The 24415-nt window shown below is 44.8% G+C and overlaps 2 protein-coding genes across 6 annotated transcripts in view; one reads left to right on the top strand and one right to left on the bottom strand.

Moving 5' to 3' along the window:
• LOC120904117 (protein yippee-like CG15309) overlaps positions 1 to 24415 on the top strand; it is a 93378-nt gene that overhangs the window by 63703 nt on the left and 5260 nt on the right. For 2 of the 5 annotated variants that reach the window (XM_040313893.1, XM_040313889.1), the window contains exon 1: positions 20050 to 21180. The exons of 2 other annotated variants lie outside the window; for them this stretch is intronic. The gene's annotated coding sequence lies outside the window, so the exon portion shown is untranslated. Of the gene's footprint in view, positions 1 to 20048; positions 21181 to 24415 lie in introns of those variants that run through there. One more of the 5 variants, XM_040313894.1, reaches the window with a different exon arrangement.
• Positions 2587 to 5055, bottom strand: LOC120904116 (UDP-glycosyltransferase UGT5-like). Its single transcript, XM_040313888.1, has 3 exons — positions 4714 to 5055; positions 4227 to 4644; positions 2587 to 4161 (listed from the first exon to the last, which is right to left on the bottom strand). The coding sequence occupies exons 1-3, from the start codon at positions 4958 to 4960 to the stop codon at positions 3279 to 3281; spliced, it is 1548 nt and encodes a 515-aa protein (XP_040169822.1). The 5' UTR covers positions 4961 to 5055; the 3' UTR covers positions 2587 to 3278.

Raw genomic sequence — 24415 nt, 5'->3', positions numbered from 1 at the left:
GTTGATACTTATATGTGCATTGCGGTTATGTATTGTTATTGGTGGGTGTTAGCATTTATTAATTCGTGTGTGACCTTGAGACGCTGTGGGAGAAGCTGGATTGGGATTCAAAGTGTTATCGGTGTAGTGATGGTTTATTTTATTTCGTGCCGCTGCTGATGAGACCATTCGATGCCCCTGCCAATTGAGGGTGAAGTAGCCTATTTAAAACAAGCGTAGGAGAACGTCTAACACTAATGTAATATTTTTTAAATTGTACATGTTACATGCTTCAACGACCTTCTAAGCATCATGTAGCACAGTGTATAGTGACTATAATTTTTTTTTTTAATGTGCCGAAATCTTTCTCGAGTTTTTGTGTCTCGACACACACACACACACACACACAGCGCGGGGAAAGTGACCATTCACTCTATCATGCCGCGATCCCCCACCCCGCCCGGCGCTTTGGATGATGATGCGCTATATGATAGCTGATGATAGCGGAAGGGGAGGGGGATTTGGTGGGGGGTGCGTGCTTGCATGCGCGCTTTCGTAGGTGCGATCTCGCGTGCGCGCGTTCGTAGGTGCCTTATCGCTTGCGCGCGCGCGCGTGTGTGTGTGTGTGTGTGTGTGTGTGTGTGTGTGTGTGTGTGTGTGTGTGTGTGTGTGTGTGTGTGTGTGTGTGTGTGTGTGTGTGTGTGTGTGTGTGTGTGTGTGTGTGTGTGTGTGTGTGTGTGTGTGTGTGTGTGTGTGTGTGTGTGTGTGTGTGTGTGCGTGTGTGTGTGTGCGTGTGTGTGTGTGTGTGTGTGTGAGAGTTTGCGCGCGCGTGTTTGTGTGTGTGCGTGCGTTTGGAAACCCCAAAACTATTTGATTCTGATGCGTACATTTTCATCCGCTGCGGCTACAAAGTCCATGCATTTTCGATCTCGCTACCTGAGAGACAACACAACCATTGGCATTGGCATCTTTGCGATCGGCTCTGCTGTTGGGGGTATTAAAAAGACACACGATCTAAGCAAACGTGCGTGTGATATATTGCACATTTATTTCTAATTCAGCTAGCGGGCGCAAGTGGAAACAACATTTTGAAGTGAATCCATACAAAAGAGGATTCTGGATTTGTTTATAACGGTGCGCGTATGATACTGCACCTGTCCGTCCAGAATCTGGTGGCTTGTTGGTTTGGAGTAGTTATCATGACGCCGATTGACCGGCAATTCCTTGGAATGGGTTCGGATCGGTAGGTTCATGTTTTGGTCGAGTGCATTCCGTGCATTTGTCGCGCCACAGCGGTAGACCCGGCAGCAACAAAGTCAAGACAAACTCTTACCCGGGTGTGGACTGCTATGCTAAGTTCTTTTTATTATTATTATTATTATTATTATTATTATTGGCGTAATAGCCAACGCGATCATGCCGGCCTTTTCAGGACTTGAGTACCACGTAGCCGGAGCCGGTGACTAACCCCTTGCTACGGCGGACGGTTCATACGCGGTTAGAACCCACGAGGGGGTACTGCCACACTGTCTCCTGCTCGATGTATACGCTGCAGGCAGGGGGAAGGATGGACCTCCACGATAAAAAAAAACACCGTCATGAACCAGCGCGCGGACCTAACGGTAGGCGGACTAGGCGGTCGCCGATGATCTCTACAAGTGTACAGAGTATTAACGACAAGGGTCCCCGGAAAGATGGTCGTTAGGGCTCCGTGGCTGGAGAACCATTTGCACCTCCCCTCCCCCCATGGCGACAACAATTTTAGGGTCTGTGACTAATGATCGTAGGGGTCCCATGGCCATCCCCCCGCCGCCCCATCCAGGATGCTGGTTTCACAATCAGGTTGCGTTCTTGATGCTGGTGGAACGGAAAGTGCGAAAATCAGCGCCGGGCTGAACGTGTAAATGCGAATTAGAGTTCTGCACGATGCACAACAAATCCTCCTGCATAAACTAGCGATTCCTTAGTCATTTTTATATTGCAGTGTTTGAACTCATTGCGATTTTTTGGTTTGATTTGTGAAAATGCAACTTCATCGCCGCAATGTTTGTTAACGGCATTTTAGGCGCCACAACAGCTCGCGAGCATTGACCACACGCGAGAAAGAGATAGCGCTATGGAGGGAAAAAGCACGGACGATGGCTGACAGCGATTGGCCGTCTGACGCACCAACACATTCAAACCTTCGACAGCGCGCTCAGGCGAGGGGTATGAGGCGGAGCCAGGGACGGGCAGCTCGACGAGCTGCTCGACAAATTTGGCGTTGGAGAGAAAAAGAGGGCATGATAAAATTCTCAGAACGGCATAACGCCTTCCGTCGCTTTGCGCAGCGGGACTCTTCTGAACTCAACAACTCGCAAGATACATGACAAATGAATGGGTTCGATAGATCAAACGGGCTGCAAAGCTTGTTGGAGCGTGATTGGTGACTTACTTCATTTAACTTGAAAACTGATGGCAGCTTACGATTGTGGAGTTTTGTTTAGAAGTTTATTTTCGCAAGTAGTTTCTATACATCGGAGGTGTCAAAGCTGTTTGAGGCACGATTATGCAAATCAAGGCGTGAAGACTCTTCAAATAAGTAATTCATTTCAACGCTGAAAGAAATTTCATTAACTACCATTTAATATTGTGAAATATGTCCGACAGTGATGTTTATTTCACACTTCAATTCCACAAAACTTTTGGTTTGACATCTCTGTGTTACCCCTTGTAAAGAACAATTCCTCAGAGAAAAAATCGTAGATCTATTCCACGCTTCGGCAATTTCTGACGACAGATTTCTAATATCTGCGCGACCGCCAACTGGTTTTTGTGAACAGGTGAACCTATTTTTTAAGCGTTTCTGATCAGCTTAATACTTTGGCTCCATACATCTTTCCGAAATGTGTTTTTTTTTTTTTTTTTTTTGTTTGACTGTCACCCGGATCAGGAGATTTCACTCGGGCTGGAAAAGGAGAATAGCACCAATATGCGGTAATGGCACGTTCCCCGGTTTCTACTGGCTGTGAATGTTAAATTAAGCCGTCTGAAATCAGACACCGCGCTGCAGGCGTTTTGTCATATACCGAATTAAGTTTTCGTTTCACGATTGATGGCTCTGTGCGCCGCTGTTAATAAATCCTAATGGGAATGAATATCAATTTGCTCACGTTTGCGTTTGGCACATTTGCTTAGATATTCTGAGAGCTACTAAACACGCAGGTGCTATGGCGAAATATCCTATTACTGCTCGGCATCTTGCGTAAGGTAAAATACTTATTTGGGCTTTCTTATTGCAAACAAACACTCCTCTGATTCTATTGCCGCTTCAATTTGATCACTTTTCTTCTGCAACACAGCCTAAAACCAAACTGGAATACCTTGAAGATCACAATTGCCACTAGTGCCAACAACGCCAACACGTCCAACGAATGGCGCTTGAAAAAGTTCATATCCGCTCCCGGATATCTTAGATGGGGCGCTCCCTTGTGCCGTATGACATACTCAGTCCAGTACACGGCCGTATCCATGGCGCTTTGGGGTCGATCCCGAAACAGCTCGGACAATCGTTGCACACTGTCCCGATAGCGTGGATTGTGCAGCACTTCATTAACCGCCTTCGAGAACGTCTCCACCGTGACCTCGGTGTGCTTCAGAACGTATGCCCAGCCTTCCTTTTCAACCTTGGCCAGATTGACGGGCTGATCGCCGAACATCGGTATGCCGACGAGCGGTACCCCGTGGAACAGTGCCTCCGCAATGCCGCCCAATCCACCGTGCATGATAAACAGCCGCACGTTCGGATGAGCTAGGATGTCGTCCTGCGGTAGCCAATCCTTCAGCATCACGTTGGCCGGTTTGTTCGGCATGTCCTGTGTGTCCCATTTCCAGATGATGCGTTGCTTCAGCGTGCGGAATGTTTGCAGTATTGCACTCAGCATCTCCGGCGGCATGGAAGAGCTGAACAGATTGGTGCCGAGGCTGAAAAAGATAACTCCCTCCTCCGCGCCTTCTATCCACTGGCGCACGTCTTCGGGCAGGGGTGAAGGTTTGTCTTTGATCTGCAATCCACCAACCTCAATCATCGCTGGTACGTACGGTCGTGGAGAACCTTTGGTGAAGTGGTGATTCAAGAACACGAGTGAAACATTCTTCCGGACCGTGTCGTACGATGGATACCTTCCCGGTGGGAAATGCTCTCTGAAAAGATGGAGAACGCATCCTGTTATCAGATCTCATGATAATGCTCGCCCATTGTTTCTTACTCGTAAGATTGCCGCTGATAGTACTTCCACACGAACGAAAAAACCTCATCAAACAAGAACCCACCAAGGTTTGCCAGCCGATCTCGGAACGACATTGGATGCGTCAAACCCAGCATCATGTTGGGAATGGTGGAGATCGGTGTTGGATTGCCCACTAAATCGTTCACGACCGCCATCGCTGCATTCGGGCATACCACTACCGTCGGACAGCCGAGCTGGTGACTCACACCGAACGCAGCATCCGTCATGATTCCGGTAATGAGCAGATCGAATCCCTCCGGTTCTTTTAGCACACTCTGAACCTCTGGCGAGCGTAGCGTTTTATTAACCGGAACGGCACTGGCTCGCAGCATGTATGGCATCATCTGTATCATCAACCATCGGGAGTTGGTGTTTTCAAAGATGATTTTCGTGAAATCTTTAGATCAGAAGCAGAGAAATACTTGTAATTACATTCGAGAGATGTCTTTCAGTTGCTCGGTACTACCTGTTGCCCATGGATCGATGGGGATCGTAATTTTTCGATAGTTCGGTATGCGTTCCGGCTCGGGGTAAGGACTCACCATCGTGACGTGATGGCCCCGACGTGCCAACTCTTTCATAAGAGCATCCTGCACAATCACATGCGATCGGCTAGGGCTGGTATTGATGCCCAATATTCTGTAGCTAGAAGCTAGCGGGAACACGAACAACGACAAGGCCATACATATCAACACCCGGTCGACTTTAGCCATATCTATAGGCTTAGGCTTACGATAATACTATGTTAAACTGTGCACTACTTCACTGACGGGTCTCCAGAGGGAAACTAACGCGTCTGGCTGGTTGAAAAGTATACTTTATAGCGTGTCAGAACAGCACCAGGGTACGTTTTATCAGTGATATAGATTGTAAGATGCGGAACAGCGCCGTTGATTACTGACCTCGGGGAGGTAAATTTTATGTAAGCGTGAAGCATTCAATTTGCAATGGAAACGATTGCAGGGTTGGCTACTCTTTTTATAGCTGTCCGTTTTTTTACGGGTCTTGAAAGTCATCAAGCTACATTTGAATTACTTAAAATGTGGTCTTTTTAAGCATTTTTAAGACTACCAAACGCCCAACAAACCCCTTTATCAGGTGATGTATTTAGAAGAAATCTAGGTGCTTACTTTTCAGCTACTACACGAAGATCACCAAAATGTAGACTAGATGTATCTCAAAATCACAGAAGCGGGGGAGTGTCTCTAACTTTTTTACAATAAGAGAAACCCTGCACAGTCTGTACTGGACATTAAGTAGTATTGTATAGATTATATGCTACACAATCTGTCCGCTTGTACCAACACTACTACTCCGGGAAGCTGAGATGATTATGTGAGAACACTGCACGCTATCTTATCGCCTTGTCTAGACCTCAAACACATTGGTCATTTCACAGACAGAACAGCTGATTCATTTCATCCCATATCTGACCTGGGGCGCGTGGCTGATACTGGTTCGTGACAAGAACACTCAAATCCAAAAATCTGTCACGTCATGTGGGCTTGCAAAAAGATGCGGGCCATTCGTGGGAAGCCAATATGAAGATGTCTGCCTCCCCTCGTGTACAGTGTTATACTGTTTCTTTTGTTACCGAACAACCTCCAGTGCAGTGCAGTGGTGTCAAATTTCCGTTCTTCAATACTTGAGATCTACCTGAGAATGGATGTCTTGAATGGATAAAATAGTGGGACGATGGGCCTTCTCGATATTCAACGCGCCATCCTGTCGCCGGGAGGGAAGATACTTAAGCCCGATCGATCCATCGGGCATAGAAAGGATGAGACGTGACGGATACTGTACACCGCGAAATGTATGTATGCAGGTTATTATTCGCTGCATAAATAGCACCAGTGTCTCAGGCAGTGTGCAGTATTGATTTCACATTCGTGGTACCACATGATATGTGTGTGGTGCGATGTGGTAGGTAACTGTCGGCATGTCTGCTAGAAGCGGTGTGCTTGCCATAGATCTGATTCGTGGCTTACCAACGGCACGGAGCTGCCAGCAGATATTGGATAAAATTTACATCATCCACACACGTGGAGCGTTTATTTTTGCGCTCTTCATTTTGTCATCCTTCTCCTACAATCAGAACGTTTTCATGAACCATCGTTCTATCGTGATGCTCCGCCACATTGTACCAAAATTTCGCAATAGTGCGCACATGCAACCATGGAGGTATGGGAATAAAATATATTAAATGTGTATCCTTTCAAACCCACACACACACGCGCGCGAGCGCGCTCGCTTTCATTCTCTGGGAATACGGAATAAGTACGTGATGTGCTTACACGTTTCGAATTTGCGATCACGCGTTTGGGTTACACACTTTTTGTGGGTTTTTTTCTCTCGTTACGGCTGGTACCGTTGCCTACCTTTAGGGGCGAACGATAAATCTGACTTCACCAATCAGGGCGATCAAGGCAGCAGTAATTATTCAAACCATCGCGTGTTCGTTACTTTGCTTTCGGAAATTGCGTCGCGCGGGAGCGTGAAAGACGTCATTATAATATGTATAAATTGAACCGTTCTCGGACCACGGCGAAGCACCTGTTACCAAAGCTTGGGAAGGCACGAAATCAGCTTGCTTTAATTTGTTTGTCCCGGTTTATTGCATCCAACCCGTCCCGCAGGCCATCCTCCCTCCCAAGAATGTTCCTGACCTGAACGACCTGGTACCTGGTTTCGATTTCAATCACTTGGCCGGTCGGTTGCTACCATAGCCGTACTGTCGAAGCTAGAAGTGGGCTATGTCAATCAACGTCAGTATTGCATTACCTGGTTTGACGTCCCAGCTCGTCCTAACGTAGCCTGGAAGGTCCGAGAAAAAAGCTCCCGAAGGTGGTTCTCGGCAAGAATGAAAATGAAACTTTCACACTGTATACCGGGTCCTACATGCTACTACGCCACAGCCCTCGGGCGCAATGAGCTCTTGTGTGTGTGTGTGTGTGTGTGTGTGTGTGTGTGTGCTAGCTTGGTCGAAGTCGTTAATTGGATTACGTGATGCACTTTTGGGGAGTCACCCAACCGAGGGTAGGGAAGTTTCCTCCCGAAACGTTTGGAGGCGCTAGAACAGGGAAGATGGTAACGCTTGCGCCACGGCACTCGGGTACGGTACGGTCACCGTGTTAGGTCTGATAAAATTAGACGAGTCCGTTTGGCTTCTTCTGCTGCTATATTGCGCCGTGGGCACGCTGAATGAGCCAGACATGGTGGTGTAACTGAATATTATAGCATTTACGGTTCTGCCCTATTTTTACCGCCCATCGGAACGAGGGAACGAAGCTATTAATAGACGCTCTCCCATCCCCTACTTTTTTACCTACGATTTTGGGATAGTTTCTAGTTAGATTGATTTATTATTCTAATTAATGTACACTTTCTGACGTACCTTTGGGGAAGGAGCCCGAACGACTTATCGTTTCATGAAATTGTACCGATTCTGAAATCAAAGCTACGTGGTAGACATACTACTGTGGCAACTAGTAATACAATTTCTACATCGATTACAACGAATTCTTGCCAGCAGTTAGCTCCATAACGGCTCGCTAACGGGCTTCTGTTCGAAATATATCCGGTGTCTTGCTAACCTCAGCTTTGGTTACCGCTTTACCTTCACTGGTAAGAACCTTAACATGGTGGAAAGTTGAAGAGTATAACACGTATTAGTTTCATGCTCTGTTTCGCTTCCGAAAGCCGAGTGCCGTCCTAACGAAAATCCAAATTCCGTTGAAAGAGAATGAAAATAAAAATTCCAATCAATTTCCTAACAATAAACACACTCAAACGAACGTGCTTACGGTCCTTAGGAAAGGTTAGTTTTTTTAGACTCGCTACATCGAACATTTAGGGAAGTTGTCCCGTTAATGAGAGAGAGAGAGGGCTCGTCGGTTCGTTGATCTCATTCCGGTTGGAATACAGATTAGCAACACTCAGCCAGCAACCAAGCAGGCAGGTCGTGCCAAAATCAAGACTCTTATGCTCCCGGAACGCTGGATAAGGCCATGCTCCAGAAGAAGATTTGTTTGTATGTGTGTGTGTGTGAGTGAGTTCGGGTAGTTCCTTACCTTAGGTTTTGTCACAATGTTCTGTCTGACACGGTTATGTCGCCGTTTGTGTCATCCCGCTGTCAGCTTTGTGTTGTGCTGTCCATCATCTTCACCGCGGAAGTAAAGGGGCTATTTTTGGAACGCCGCACAAGTGCCTGCAGACTCGTTGTCTTTGCCGTCGCACGGAAACGCCGGTTGAATGACACCTCTGCCGGGAGGGGAATGGCGCTCAAAGCATAAAAAGGAAAACGGCCCAGCGGGCAGGGGGACATTTCGCTTGAAGTGTCCACCGCGCCACTACGCCGTTTGGCCCGCGGGGCTGGTCCAATTAGTGTAGCCCGGTGCCGGAGTTACTGGCCGATAGAGATCGTTTGAAGCTGTCAGCATTTGCGCTCTTTAAAGGCAGACACTTGGCCTGCAATAAACGCTCGAAATGGGTTTACACACCTTCGCTGAACATTGATTTATCATAATCCACCAGCAATGCGTCGGAAGCAACCGATGAAAATAGCAAAAGGTAAGCCGCTATCCGAAATAAAAACATGTGGCTTGGTTTACTACAGTATGTGCCAGAAAAGATGACGCATGAAACATTAGCATCAATTAGTGATTGTTTTGGCAATTTAACTACTGCATAAGAACGTTGCTCACGTCGTAAAGAGATTAGGAAATGAAAGTATCAATCATACGAGTAATATTTAACATATCAAATGCTATCATGAAATAGTTTACATATAGTCATCCTTGATACTATGACTTCAATCTGTTGTTGTCAGCGCATTGCGTGGGAAGTTGCCTTGGGAATTCAATGAACTTCATGCCAACACAATTTGCAGTACAACATCTGCTGTGGAACATTTTAGATGTCAACTATTGAGAAAAACTTATGTAAGTAACGAATAAAAAGGAAGTTTCAGAGATACTTTCAGCACATTCTGATTTGCTCGTTATGTAAAAAATACTAAAATACTCGTTTTAAAGAAGTCGACCCAGTGCCTACCATATGCTTGTGTAAAATTAAATTCAAGCTAAATAAAATTTTAAAAAGGAAATTATATCCTGTGTATGCGCAAGTATCTGTATGGACTATGTGGAATTAAAATTGATATTTATGAATGCACTACATTTGTTTGGAACATATTTTTTCTTTTTATTTATGCTTATTTGATGTTTAACGTGTCATAATCTGTTTAATGCATATCAAGCAAATTATAATGCTTAAAAATTATTTTTTTGAAATAATTGTTGTCCTATACATATATTTTTAACAATGGGGCCTTTTGCGATACTAGCCAGTTTTTTTATGGAGCTTAACAGTTGGCGGCTGAAATCATGTCAACACTCCATACAAAACTACACACAAAACTAGCCTGTGATTTTTAACCTAGATTATTTTAGCCTCAAAGCTAGAATTAGATTCGAGTACCTGCTCGAAAAGATGTCAAAACAAGGTCGTGTTTTCATTTATCCCAAGGTGCATTAAAGAGATCAGGAGGTGGAATCTAGAATCAAAGTGTATGTAGACCAGGTGGTCTCACAGCCTGTCAACCAAATTTCAAAGTCACTTTTTGACAGGACGGGTTATAAACATGAACTGGGTGAAACTGGTAACTTGACGGATACCCAAAACACTCCTAAAATCTTTGTTCAGAAACAGAATCGATAAAAATCAACTGAAATTTCAGCGATTTTAAAAGGGAAAGGAGCCTAGTCACGTTTTTTGTGATACGCACTGTAAATTAAAGTGCAAGCAAAACGCAACCACACTCCCAGAACACCATCAATCAAAGTGGCATCGCAGGAAATATGTCGTTTTTTTTTTTTCTCTTCTCCCGGTGCCCTGCTATCCAGCTACTTCACTTTCACATCATAGAGAACACTTTAAACGGTACTAGCCCCCCGTAACCTTCGGAAGGTAGTAATCGAAGAGGCGGCTGGAAGTGCGCGTTGGAATCGAGGCATAATTATGCGCACGTCCCGCTTCTCGGTACATTAATTTTATAACTCTTCAGTGTTTAGGAGTATTTTATGCGAAACCTTTTTTTGTTGTCGTTGTTGGGTTGTGTGTGCTACGCTTGGGTGTATGTGCGGACCGGAACGTGCCGTGGTTTGTGCCTGCATCGTAAATTGAACGGCACGCAAAATCCAACAAGCGAGCACGTGGATTCCAGCGGATTAGTGATTTGCGTATTAGAAGCAACACGCGATAATGACGCTGTAGGGCGTTGTTGGGTCTGGTTGGGTTGTGATTTGTGCGGTGTAAATGGCGCTCTGTTAGTAATTGTATCGACAAAAAGGAAGAAAAACGAGAATAATTAAAACAGCGCCAAAGAAAGCTCTGTTGCGTCGTCGAAAGTACGCCAGGGGTATTAGGTAATGATAATCCAGTAACGCGTTACACTAATGAAAGCTAAAATAAATGCTTATGACCTTAGTCCTTCCAGTGGGGGCCACCTTTTGCTCCTGCTACTGCTAATGTCTTCTAAAGCAGTTCTTATTCATTGCTATAACCTAACGCCCTACACCTAATGCTGCTACTACTATGAAAAGACCATTCACACCTACGTTCCGTGCGCACGGTCGTTGAAAATATTGCAAAACACGCCGCAAACCGGTTCCCTAAATCCCCCATAAGCCTTCACAGCATCGCTCACCAACGGCCGGTGGGTTGTCTAGGGCCGTTTAGTGTCGCCGGACCAAACGAAAGGGCAAGTCGTTTCGGGCCTCTCTCCCTTCCCCAAATTTAAACAACACCAACAAAAAAAAAAAAAAAACGACCCACCCGAGTTTAGATTCCTTTTTCAAACGTGTTTCTAGGGGTAGATTGGCAGGCCCGCTTCTTTTTGAGGTGCAGTGCCCAGCCACTTCGTGTGGGCGAATTGGTGTTGATGTCCAGCGTCCAATCAAACGCCAAACCGGCACCGGTGGAGTGCATTTGCATTTTCTTACAGTCAGCTGTACAATATTATGCTGTTAGGCGCCCCGCTGCCTAGATCCGATTAGAGTGTTGCGTTTTTAGACGCGGAGCTTAGTAGATTTGCATAAAATCATGTTGCAATCGTCATCCTGCGTCATTGAAATTGCGTGTGGAAAAGTAAAGGACGGCGGAGATTTTTTACTCTACACTGAATGCACCATTTGTATGATCAAAGTTTGAAATATTTTCGTTTATAAGGTTAAATTGCTTATTTGATTGTGTTTTTGGAATACGTTATATTTTGCAATTTTTTTGTTTTGTTTTAGTCTGTTCTCTATTTTATTCAAAAGTTTTTATTTATTCTATTGATTAGTTTATTTTTATTTATTTTTGTCATGTTATTGTATTTAAATTTTATCTTTTAGCTCTTTAGGAAATTATTAATGCTCTTGTTATAGATATTTCATCTATTAAAAGTTCTATTTTGCATCTCTTACAAAAAATAGTTTTGAATATTACATCAGCGCTTCTGGTGTGGATCAGTTACTATTAATATTATACCATAATTTCGACACAACGTACACCATAACCTACTTCTTTCTTTTTCGGTTTGTATCTGACCAACATCTCTCCCTCCCAAAACGACTGCTTCCCCTTCCACGTTAAAAAAAGGGCAAGAACTGTGTCAGAACCGTGTGCCCTTCACGTGTGCCCTCATTTACCGAACATTTCCTCCAACCAAACCGCGGCCTGTCGGTCTGGACGGCGAGCGCCAATGTGTGTGTGGTAACGGTGCCCGCGTCAGTGTGAGGGCGTTTAGAGGTGCTGTTGCATCATCAAAACAAACGCGCTCCTCCCGGTCCCGGTTTGTGCCCAGGGCCGGACCGAAAAGCCCTAACCCCCGGGGTTAGTATTGCGCAAAAAAACCGCGTCGCCAGAACCTTTCCTAAGGTGAAATTTCCGCGTTGACCAGCACCAGCACAGGAGTATGCTGCCAGCAGCATAAGCATAAGCGCGCACGGTTTTCTAAAATTAGCTCCTTTACGAGCGCGGTTGTGTCTGTTGCCCAATTTACGGACGCGGACGTATATGCTATTAAAGTGAAGGATGGCGTCCTTCTTTTTTTTTCTCCACTGCTTTGGTAGGTGTTGGCACCTTCCATAATGTGCATGGTGTACTAATTTCCACAGGAAGTTGTGTTTTTAGAACCAAAAGAATCTTATCATTGACAGAATGATTTCGTTGTTGTTTTGGTTGTTGAGGTAATGTTGTACTCCTGCTCACTGCCTGATAGAAGCTAGCCAAGAGCTTACACTTTGGTCTACATTTCCAGTGCTCACACTCACATAGAAGTAACAGTTGTGCATTAAATGTCATAACTGTTGTTTTACCATGCTCAAGCTGCAGGCGTTGTTCGTTGTGCATTGGTTTGGGTTTTTAAAAAATTATTTTACAACGTTACCAGTACTCCAATAAGAATAAGCATTCCAATAAGGCAATACATTTTTCATTCGCATTGCCGTTGAACGATCGACGGGTACTGGTGGGACTGCATGCGTGGCATTTATGTGGCATTTACTAGCGTTGCATTTGTACGCTCACAGGTTGAAATACAAACTCTGTTTCTGTAGGATAATTTTTTACAACGGTCGTTGGAGGAGAGAAAGTAGTAACATAGCATCTTTATCAGTAGTTACTGTATTATTTTGACGTTATTTAAATACTGCAGTGTTTCTTTAGCTTTTTAATCAAATTAAAAATTTCAGTAATTTTTTGGAAACTTTTTCGTTACATTGGGCAATCTTTTATCCTGAAATACAAAATGATCTATTCAATAGAAATGCGTGAAATTAAAATTCCTTTTTTTAATCATTTTTTTTTTGTCTAGCTTAAAGCTTGATCATTTTGATTCAATTTACACGCCTCTTCATTATGGCAAGCTTGTAAAGTATGCTATTCAGCTGACAAGGATATTAAAATCGAAGAAATTGTTTATCGATTTTTCTACATTGATTATGATGATGATTGCTGTTCGTGCAAAAAAAAACAACCGTGCTTCAAAGAAGTATCTTTTACAAAACCTTCGCCGTATCTTTTCAAACGAACAATCCATCGACTTTGATTCGATTTCGTGAAAAGGACTTTTTTTAATTTGTCCAATAATTGCCACTAGTTAGTAGGCAAACGTTTGACGCTAGCCGGTCCCGAGAAAGAGGGTCGTTCTTTGGCGGTAAGTGTGCGTGGCAAATGTTTCCACATATTGCCCACGAAACGTAACGTGCATTTCCATATACTAAAACCTCCTGCCCTCGCGCTCTACTTTTGCTTCTACCTAGATGTAAGATGGGGTGTTGATTTTACTTTACCATGTGAATCTCAATCCAAACGTGTGAGGAGGGAGAATATCGCCAAGTGATGAGTTTAATTACTGCGCTTAGTGCCGGAAAGCAGGAAGACACGAAACCGACGGAGGTTAAGCCATCTAACAACTGGCTAGGTTAGGGTGGATCCAATTATTGACTTGTTCGGGAGAGTGTTCGTTTTCGTGGGATGGTGTACGTGCGTGTTTGAAAATGCTGTAAAATGTAGGACGATCACGATGTTTTAGTTGCGACCGATGAAATGTGGTTTAATTTCCTCGTCTCTTTCTTTGCAGCGGTATTTGCGTTGAGAGGGTAGTTTGTGCGCTTGCGGATTTTCCAAAAATACTGCTTAGAACAGTATATTGGCGTTTAAGCTAGCCAGTGTCATAATGAAATGTTTAGCCATTTATGTTAGAAATTTCAATAAAATTTACTATGTAGTTAACGTGGTTTATTAATTTCAAGTCTCATAAAAATGTGTCACATAATACTGTGAAGCTATCATCAGACTGTAGGTGCTGCTGTAAATACCTCAAAATATTTTCGTCAATCTTACTAACTTATCATGTTTAATTATGGCCACGTAGCAGGATTTATTTAGTTTATCATGTGTACAGCTGAATCCCACACAAAAACAACTCCAAATAATGTTAAAAAAAACATCATCGGTATCAATTCAAAGCTTTTTACACCGGCACCCACAGTCTGATGACAGCTCCACAGGACGCTTGCAAAATTCCCCTAATCGATTGCAACTCTCCCCTATATGATTGCAAACTTCCACAGCTTGCATGCAATATTCCCCTACCGATTTGCAACATTCCCCTAAGTGATTGAACTATTCCCGTATATGATTCAAAATCCTGTAAATGTTGTTTCTTTAATCCCACATAAGGTTTCTTTGTATTTCTTTCTTTTTTGTTGACGGCAAAACGGTTACTCGTTCCGTTTTTGCGTATGGAAATTGCTTAACATGTGACGCAAAATCAGAAAGGTCCACGGCAGCAGCTGTTTCGTGCTGCAACAGAATAAAATAAAAAAATGCAAAACTACAATCCATTACGTAACTGTTCCGTTTCCCGTCGTTCCCTTTCTCCCCTTGTTAGCGATGTATTTTTAATTTTTGACTGTCAAGATCATTGCCAAATTGTTCCCTTTTTTTATTTTGGCATTCATGGCGTTTGTGGTTCATTTGAATCATTATATATGTGTGTGTGTGTTGTAATAGAAGGGGCACTTGTATGAGAAGGGTAGAAAGTACGCTTGGATGATGTACTAATGTGACCAGAAATAGATTAAAAATCTACCAAGGCAGTTCATTTTCTTAGCAGACGTCATAATTGTTGTTTTGGTTTCACGAACGAAAATTCAAACACTAAAACTTCCGTCGGCTTACCTCACCTTACAGACCGCACAGATTGGATTAGATTTTAGTACACCGACAAAGACATCTCCAATGGCATACGCGAGTAAGGAAACCCTTCAATCGTCGAGACGGGAATAATCATGGAACGAAAAAAAAAACAGTTGATTCCTAAAGTGGATCATCGTGGTGTAAACGCGCGTAAGCAAATTAAGGGCAGAACTAATAGCATAAAAAATGTAAACCAAAACAACAACAAACAAATGCGAACCGCGCGCCATACGTACGGAGGCAGTACAAACAAAAACCCGCACTAACGCACATAGGCAAGCCCGCTCAACCTATATATGTGGCTCTCTGTGTGTACCAAAATAACACAAAATCGCGAAACCGTACAAGCGTTTTGTTTGGTAAACAAACTGGTACGAAAATACACACCCGTGCTGTAGATGGGTTGGCTTGTTTTTTCGCGTCGTTGAAGTAAATCGCATAAGCCGTAACACAACCGTCTGTGTGACATACGGTTGTGTGGATGGTGGCAATACTTTTGCTTTTAAGTTTTCTCGATTGAGTAGGTGTGAAAATGTGTGTTGTCAAACAGGCTGAGCATAGACAGTACTACGCGCGAGGAGAATAGGAAGATTGCCCACTTATTATTGGCCTTATAACATTTTATTTTTCTTGATTTTACGTAAATTATTTCTTATGGGAATAGAAGTTACCAGTTACATCTCCTTTTTTATTTCTTTATCTATTTTCCGTTTCCTATTTTCTTTTTTATTATTATTTTCATTGTTTCCTTTTCCTTTTCCTTTTCCTTTTCCTTTTCCTTTTCCTTTTCCTTTTCCTTTTCCTTTTCCTTTTCCTTTTCCTTTTCCTTTTCCTTTTCCTTTTCCTTTTCCTTTTCCTTTTCCTTTTCCTTTTCCTTTTCCTTTTCCTTTTCCTTTTCCTTTTCCTTTTCCTTTTCCTTTTCCTTTTCCTTTTCCTTTTCCTTTTCCTTTTCCTTTTCCTTTTCCTTTTCCTTTTCCTTTTCCTTTTCCTTTTCCTTTTCCTTTTCCTTTTCCTTTTCCTTTTCCTTTTCCTTTTCCTTTTCCTTTTCCTTTTCCTTTTCCTTTTCCTTTTCCTTTTCCTTTTCCTTTTCCTTTTCCTTTTCCTTTTCCTTTTCCTTTTCCTTTTCCTTTTCCTTTTCCTTTTCCTTTTCCTTTTCCTTTTCCTTTTCCTTTTCCTTTTCCTTTTCCTTTTCCTTTTCCTTTTCCTTTTCCTTTTCCTTTTCCTTTTCCTTTTCCTTTTTTGTGAATGATCTTTTTTAACATTTTCAGTCGCAAAAAAAGAAAACTAGAAGACTTTTCCGATGCACCACAGTTCAGTCATCAGCACAATCTTTGTGTTGGGCTGAGCAATCAACTTGGTAACTGTATTTTTCTATTGATAACACAACGATAATGTAAACCGTTAAAATTTAACAACGAATACTATTTTCATAACGCGCAGTTAAGCGCTGTTATGATTATTTCCGCGTGTTTGTTGAATTTTATGGTTTTATTGAACCTCATGCTCCACATTTCAAAAATGGGGCATCGTCGGCAGTATTTTTAGGTTAGTGTGTCAGGCTAAGGTTGTAAAACTGAATTTGAAAAAAAAAAACTATCCTTTTTATTATGTTAACACTTTGGGTCTACATGATGTGGCTGTAAAATTTTATAAATCAAGCGCTACATTCACGACCGTTTCAACTGACTTCACATTTCATTGGACGTCTGCTATCACGAGCTATTTGTTTTGTTTTGATTAAAAAAAAATGGAAATCGCTTGATTGCTAAAACAAACAACAACCAAGCGAGGTAAAATGCGCACGACCGATTAACAAGGGCGCAAAGGGGAGAGGAAGAATTAATTGAGGGTAATATGGGGGTTTGTAATACAAATTGTCGTTGTGTGACGCACAAGCAGCGGACGACGACACCATTCGGAAGGCCACAAAGTTAAAGCACAAAAAGTGTAATGCACTAGAACGGATTATCCAAAACAAAATTTCCGTAAATAGAGAGAATCACAAGCTCCGCTTTTTTTAAAAGCGCCGCAGCCGGTTAAAGCACATGGCCACACATAGGCTCGTCCTCGTTTCGCGCGGGTATGTTCGATCGAGGCTTCGATTCCAGTTGAAGATCAACCCCTTGCACGAACGAACACGCTGACAGCCTCCTTCGCGGCACGCTCATTCGCGCTATCAAGTCAAGGCCAACGCGTCTTCAACACTCCCCCCCCCCCAGCTGCGCACTACACCCTAAGGCAAGGGTTCGCCAAGCGGGGCTCTATAGAGGGGAGGGGAAACACCACAACAAACCATAACAAGACATCGCGCCGTCAATGCAAGCATATGTTGAAGCGGCGAGGCCATACCGAGGCCCCGGGTAGAACGCGACACCGCAGCTGCGTGCCGGCGGCTGGCTAAAATCAGGGCAACAACTCATCAGCGGCCGAACGGCAATCGTCATTGACCCGTGTGTGTGTATGTCTGCCCACTGCTGGTGTGCGCTGTTCGGGTTGGGCAAATAACGTGCACACGCGATGTTGCGTTGGAGCATATCCGTACTCTCTCCCCTCCCTCGCGGCGCGTTATCAGCAGCAACAGCATGTGCGCGACAGTTCGCGTGGGTCGCGTCTTCTGCGTCGCGAATGTAAACAAAACGGAACCGTTCGATGAGAGATGACCCCAAACATAGGCCTGCTCTGCTGTGGAAAAGTGGCCAAAAAATGATGAAGCGGCTACGTCGAAGGGACGCCTCCGCTTTACAGAGACAAACAAAGCGCTTAGGTTGGGGCGACTATCGCTTAGCCGCCTCTTGCGCGCAGCTAATCGGCCTACGGTGGAAAGATAAGGATGCGTTCCCAGTGCGAGCGGGAAAGGTTGGGGGACGGTAGCACGGGAGGCATCTTCTTCCTGTTTGCTCCGTCATGCTTTTTTACGCCGTAAAATGGTAAACAGCGCCCAGCCAGGCAGCTCACAGCCGGGGAGAACAGATGATAACAAGGGCAGGTCGGCGAAAACCAATGAGGACCGGTCTGCGGTGAGATAGCCGGGGCCTTTTGTTGATATCGTTGCGCGTGCATGTGTGTCAGTAAGTGTGGTGTGATGCACCGGGTTGTCCCATATATTTTCCTTTTACGATGGTAGTTTGTTGATCATCGCAGCACCTGTCCTTGCGACGAGTATAAAGAACTCACAGGTCACAGTATCGCGAAACATCATTGAAGTGGATCGTGTGTATCCCGAGAGCTTAAAAGGTAACTGATCTGGCAGTTTTACTGCTACTACCTATCTAGACCCCGCCGTTGCTGGAGCAAACAGCTCAGAAGCTGTAATGTTAATGTACCCTGAAGTAGCATTCACGAGCCTCTCGCCGCGCCGTCTCCCGAAACGCAAACAACGATCGGGATCTATGCCCCTCAATGTTTCCTTTCCGTAGGCCGCTAAACTTTGCGGTGCTGTGGTCGGGACTGGTATCGAACCAACTGGAAAGTAGCGTTCTGGTGAGGTGTGTGTGTGTGTGTTTCCCATACGCAACGGGAAGGGTGTGCGGCGCCAGCTGGAGCGATCGCGTAGCGGTGTGTCTCTTTGTGTGGACCTAAAGAGCGACCGGTGGGGGATTGGATACGGTAAGGGTGATGTCTGGATGGAGACGACGACTTACCCTTCTAAGCGGGGAGCGAGCAGTGAGGGAGGGGGTAAGTGGTCACGAACCCAAACAACCAATCTTCTCGTGTGTTCTCTCGCTGCCTCACCAACATATCCAACATGCTGTGGTAGTAGTTGTGCGAGCGATAGAAGGTAGCAGAACGCTGACGACCTGCACATCACACTATGGGATGTTGATAGGTTACAATACGGTCAAAGATCTTGCAAAACTATCCTTATTAGATGCTAGTGAAGATATTTTTGCAAGGACAGTGTCGTATGAGGCTCAATACATTATCAGAAATTATAAATCTTATATTATTCTTGGATCACATGTTTTAGGCATTACTATTTGATGTTAAGCATACTTACGTCAATTTTAATTGCAATGATTCTCGAAGTATCAGATGCAACAATTTCTGAGCTGAATTTGAGATCAGAATTAACGAAGAATTTATTTTTGCCATTGATCTTTTTTCCTAGACACGAAGCCACCGGGATACTCTTTTAAAATGAAGTACGGAGATAGTTGGCATCACAAACTGACCGCCCATAGAAAATAATGTCCATGTTTGAAGTGCCATTTTCTCACATAACTGTAATTTTGGGAAATTAGTGTATCTCCAAAACAGCGTCTATTAACATCTTAAGAGCTTACTAATCGGAGATAAGTTAGTCGGAGCCTCGGAAGAAATCAATTGTCATGTATTGAATATCTATATATTTCATGTATAGAATATATTAAAGATATTCATAGATCTAAGATCGTTTCTGCAATAATATTGGTTTGATGATCCTATACAGATGGCGCCACCAAAATGTATCCCCAGGAATCTAGTTATGTAGTTATCCCGAAGAGAAATATGGATCATCCAAGAGACGGTTCTTCGTTTGGAATGTTTTAACCATTCCTCAGTTGTATTCCCTTTGTGCCGCACGAATAATCTCGTGGCGCACCGTTGGACACCGCGGAACACAAACAAACCCCCGCGAGAGAGAGAGTGAGAGACTCGCGCACGTACAGAAGGGACCGCGCGTTGTTGGGTAGTGTGCATGCACCAAACAACCCCTAAGCATCACACACACACATACACACACACTTGCGCACACTTCGGTTGCGGTCATTTACAGTGTGGTGAGAAGTGTTGTGGCGCGCTTCTCACCATCGTCTTCCTCATAGCAGCCCCCGTTTTGGCGTGCCCTTCGTAAATGGGTCCCCCCCCCCAACTGCGATGCTGCGCACTGGCGCCCGATTGTTGATCGTGGTCGTGGTCGACGGTTGTTGTTGCTGCTGCCGGTGTATTGGTGATGTTTTTGTTTGCAACAGCAATCCACCCTCCCCAAGCTTGAGTACGCGGGCGCGCGCGCGCGCGCCTCCTCCCGGCCCCCCCAGCAAATGCGCCGCGAGAGTCGGTGGCGGCACCAGTCAGTGTCCGTGGACAAACACAGAAACGCTCTCGAGCAAAGCGAACGGCTGGCTGGCGGGTTCCGACGGTTGAAGCGTACCGTTCTGCTACCATATCAGTTACAACCGTTGCCGTATGAAGTACACCGCACGGAAAGCGTTTTGTCCCTAGACGTTGCCGTCATAGACAGTGGAGCTAAAAAACACGCATCTCCCAAAACTGCCGTCGCGCGCTGCTACGCCCCAGGAAACCTTAGTTCCGCTGTTAGTTCCGTGTGCGAGTTCTTGCCTGTTTTGTGCGAGCCTACCTTTCTTTGGCCTCTCGACTTAGTGTGTGTGTGTGTGTGTGTGTGTGTCCACGTGTGTGTGTGTGTGTGTGTCCGCGCGCGTCCTTCTCTTCCGCGTGTGTTTTCATCACGCGAAAGACAGCTGTTTCGCGTCTTTTATTGCGTTGCGGTCGGCTGAACTTCCGCTGCCGCAGCAAACGGATGGTGTATGTCGTGAGAGACGGTGGCTGTCGGTGGAAAGTTGGAGTGCAGTGAAGTGGTTTGGGAAAGATCGTGCACGTTGACAGTGTGTTGCTCTGGCAAGGCTCAGTCCAGCAGCCCACGGTACAGAACCCCTCCGCGCTCAGTGGACGATGATCTTAAAGTGTTACGCGAAAACGCGAAACCAACGAATTATTGGTAGCCTGTTGCGCCATCGATGGTGTTGTTCAGTGTTCCCTAGCAACGTACAGCTAGGCCGTCGCTGCCGTGTGTGCCAGTTCAAGTTGCCAACGTTCTGCGGCCAACCGCCCGAGTCTTGATAGGAAAGAAAAGGTGCGTGAGAAGTTCGTTCCGCAGAATACTCCCTCGAGTTTTGTTGCGGGAAGTTGAGTGCCCTTATTAGCCCGGTTTCGTTTTGTTTTGTTTCGGGGTCAATATCCGGTGCCGGTGCAGCTCTCGGCTGAAGATTGGCTGCCCAACGGACGGTGTGTTAGTGTACTTGGCAAGCTCTCCGATAGACATTCGTTCTGCGTTTGCCTGGATGATCTTCAAGAACGGAAGCGCAAGACAGAGCGCGAGACAGAGAGAGAGAGAGAGCGAGAAAGATAGTGCAAGAGATCGAGAGTAACGAAGAGAGAAGATCCCGAAGAACCGGAGAACAGCCCAAGAGTAAGTTCTTTGCCTCCATAACGCAAGTAGTTTCGCTACGTTTTGTCTTTCGTTTCTTACCCCCACCGAGCGCAACCTATTTGCAAGTTCCCCAAGGGGTGGGTACGATCGGGCCCTCCAGGAAACTCCACGCAGTGTGGGGGATGATCCACCCCAGCTCGATCCACTACTCCACTCGACCACGCTTTGGCGAAAAGTCTGAGGTTTCGTTGTTCTCTCGAGCGCTTTGGCGTTTCGTTCGAGAAGGTTAGGAGAAGTCTTCTATCTGGTGAAGTCGCAACGGTGTAGTATACGGGGAGCTCGCTGGTCGAAGGTGGTGATCGCCTATTGGATTGCCTTGACGTGGTGCTGTAAAAACACACACCCCCCCCCAAACACACACACGCGCTCGTACACACTTTTCTGCCACATTTGGTGGCATTAGACTACAGAAAGAGAACGGTCTTGTTGGGCAAAGAGATGTCCAATGTTGAGCCGTTTTTTTTCGTTGGATCTGAATCGGAGGTAAACCAGTCCTCTTCAGACACCGCCAGGTCCGAGCACGACGGGACCACACGTTTGGGGGCAAGTTTTTGTTGTTGTTGTTGTTGTTGTTGTTGTTGCGTCTTACAGCTTAGAAAAAGATCGAACGGCTGGTTAGTAACTGTTAGCTGTTGTCCGCGCACCAAGGTAGGTCGTCTCGCTGGTTGGACCAAGAAATTGTGTCAGGCCTTTCTGCGCGAGGCTCGTTTAGCTAGCGTTAATACGTAATTTCGTAGTGGTCTGTGATGCCCGAGAGAAGGGGGCCCGGGGACCGGTGTGCGGTTGGCAAACGGGGACGTCGCGACCCCGCGCATCGTGTGAGAGTTCGCGAAAGGCAGCTGTGTGGCGAACATTATACTCGATGGCGCAGCTGATGCTGATGATGATGATGATGATGTTGATACATCGTTGCGTCGTAGTGTGGCGCTTGGGTGTTTGTTGTTGTTTGTTGTGATGCGGTTTGTTTTGCCCTACCCCTTTACGCGGAGAAAGTCACACACGATTGCGGGGCAACAGTGTGTTACTGATTATCGTCGTCTGATATTGGGTGGTGGGTGCACGCGCAGGGTGATGCCAGAAGTAGATCGTGTGTAGTGCGCTTGTAGAGGATAACCCTGCTCAGCTGCGTCTCAGTGTTGCTGCGCCGTACGGCGACTCTTCAATAACCTCGTTTTCTATGTACGTGTGCGATGGTTCTTCCGGTCATGAGATTGGCGGATCTTCGGCGGTGTAGATTAAAAAAAAAATCCATGTTTTTGTTGTCATTTCCTTGTAATCCTACAGGAATGTTTGTCAAGTACTTGTAGAGATGCAAAACAAGACGCAAATAACATTACGCTACAATGTTACAGCTATACTGCGTAGCTTGTTTGTGATCCATCAGAGCATTCGAGCAGTAGGAGGAGAGCTCCTACAGAGCTACAAATGAAACTACAGCAGCTCGTCCAGCTTTTGCAGAACAGTTATGTACCGTGTATACGTCATGGTGGGTTTGATGAACCCGGTTCTTGATTCGCGTGGAATGATGTGTACAAGCATGGTGGGAAGAATTAGAAATTCACTCAGGTTTCAGGCACGAAGAAGCACGGCGAAGAATCTGGAATCGTGATACAGTTGAGTGGTTGCTGGTGTCTGCAATGTCGTGTTTTATATAGCATTGATCATCATCTATCTATGGCTAGAAAATGTCTAATGTTTCTATAATCACGATAAAGATAAAACTCTCGTGCGATAACCCAAGAACAAAGAAATTATCTACGCAATAGTTTCTAGGGTTTGTAATTCCAGTGATTGTTCTGATAATCATACTCTTAAGTTTGATATATTGATAAAAGGTGCGGCGCGGTGATCTGTTGGGTATACATGTAGGTTCCTACAAGATCAGAAGGATGGAGTTCAATCTTGTAAGCTTATATAAGTCTAACAAGCTTATATAGGATAATAGGCTTTAAAGGGGAAGAAGTATTAATTGATTGTCTTGAATCTTTAGTCTTATTGTGTATAATGGAGCTTCAGAGAATGTATATCTAGGATTATTCCAGACTTAAAATAAATGTTGTACAGAATTTATTGCTAGGTAATTTGACACACTTATGTTGCATAAACACCTTCGTTAGGCAATTCAAATAATGTGAACAAATGTTGAGTATACCTCGGGATAAACTTGCGAGATGTTGAAATATGTTGTCTTTTGTTGATTTAACCAAGAGATTATTGTAAATAGCAATGTGAAGAACTTCACTCTTCTTACAAGAGCTTTAAGGATCACACAATTACAGTAAAAATTTATTATGCCAAAAGTGTCTATGATCCAACTTCAAAATATAGACTTCTAAATGTTCTAAATTACGCAAATTATACCAGTTCGTATATGAAGCTAGAGTTGTGGGATGACGGAGAAGCCTATCTCGTTTGCATGGTCAGAATAATCGAATCGTAAATAGATGAACCTCGACCCAGTCTTTGTTAACCCCCCAACCAAGGTTGAGTGCATTATCTTAGCCTTCGAACAACCTGAACTTTTGTGCTTCAACATAGCTTAAACACTGTTTTTCCTATACTCTCAATTCCTCAATAAACACCACGCTATCCACCCACAAAGATAAGCGTTAATCATTTCTCCCCGCAACACTCATTACCTGCCATAGAGAAAGAGATTTCAATTCACACCACACTCCTTGACATTCACGTTCGGTTCAATCAGTCGCCCAATCTTCGGTCCTTTGCTTGCTCCGCTGCTCATTATGATGTAACATGATTTTTACGAACGAAAGTCTGCCAAGTAAATAAAACCTTGACACAGTACACAGCACAATTCAGCACACCGGCAATGACGACGGCGACGACGACCACGCTCTGTGTCCTACATTAATCCCGGTCGTCCAGTCGATTTTGCGCCGAGTTCGAGAAAAACTTTCCCACAGCTTTCGCTTGCGTTTGGCTTGGCAATTGGGCGCGCGCTGTGTGTCCTTTATGGGCTGAGAGGGAGATGAAATATGGTATGAGAACAAAAAAGGATTAAATGTGTTCGGTGTCCTTGAAAAGAATTGAACACTGTGGCGACTGTCGATGGCGGGTGCGATTTGTTGCGAGTTTTTTGTTTGTTTTCTTTCTCGCTAAAGCAATTGAAGCCTCACAAAGCTCGGTAGGTAATGATGTGTTGCCGTTAATGCCTTATCATCGAGCTGTGAGGGCCTGATTGCTGCGGAATTGC

This window comes from Anopheles arabiensis, chromosome 3 (assembly GCF_016920715.1).
Source record: "Anopheles arabiensis isolate DONGOLA chromosome 3, AaraD3, whole genome shotgun sequence".
In the NCBI taxonomy this organism is placed as follows: Eukaryota; Metazoa; Arthropoda; class Insecta; order Diptera; family Culicidae; genus Anopheles; species Anopheles arabiensis.
Note: the sequence above shows the minus strand (reverse complement) of the source record. Positions and strands in the feature narration are given on the sequence as shown.

Excerpts from the sequence above, each read along its gene's own strand:
- LOC120904116 (XM_040313888.1), bottom strand. The coding sequence starts at position 4,960 with ATGGCTAAAGTCGACCGGGTGTTGATATGTATGGCCTTGTCGTTGTTC. Across the intron at positions 4,645-4,713 it reads CATCGATCCATGGGCAACAG|ATTTCACGAAAATCATCTTT; the intron begins GTAGTACCGAGC and ends TCTGATCTAAAG. Across the intron at positions 4,162-4,226 it reads TATCAGCGGCAATCTTACGA|AGAGCATTTCCCACCGGGAA; the intron begins GTAAGAAACAAT and ends CCATCTTTTCAG.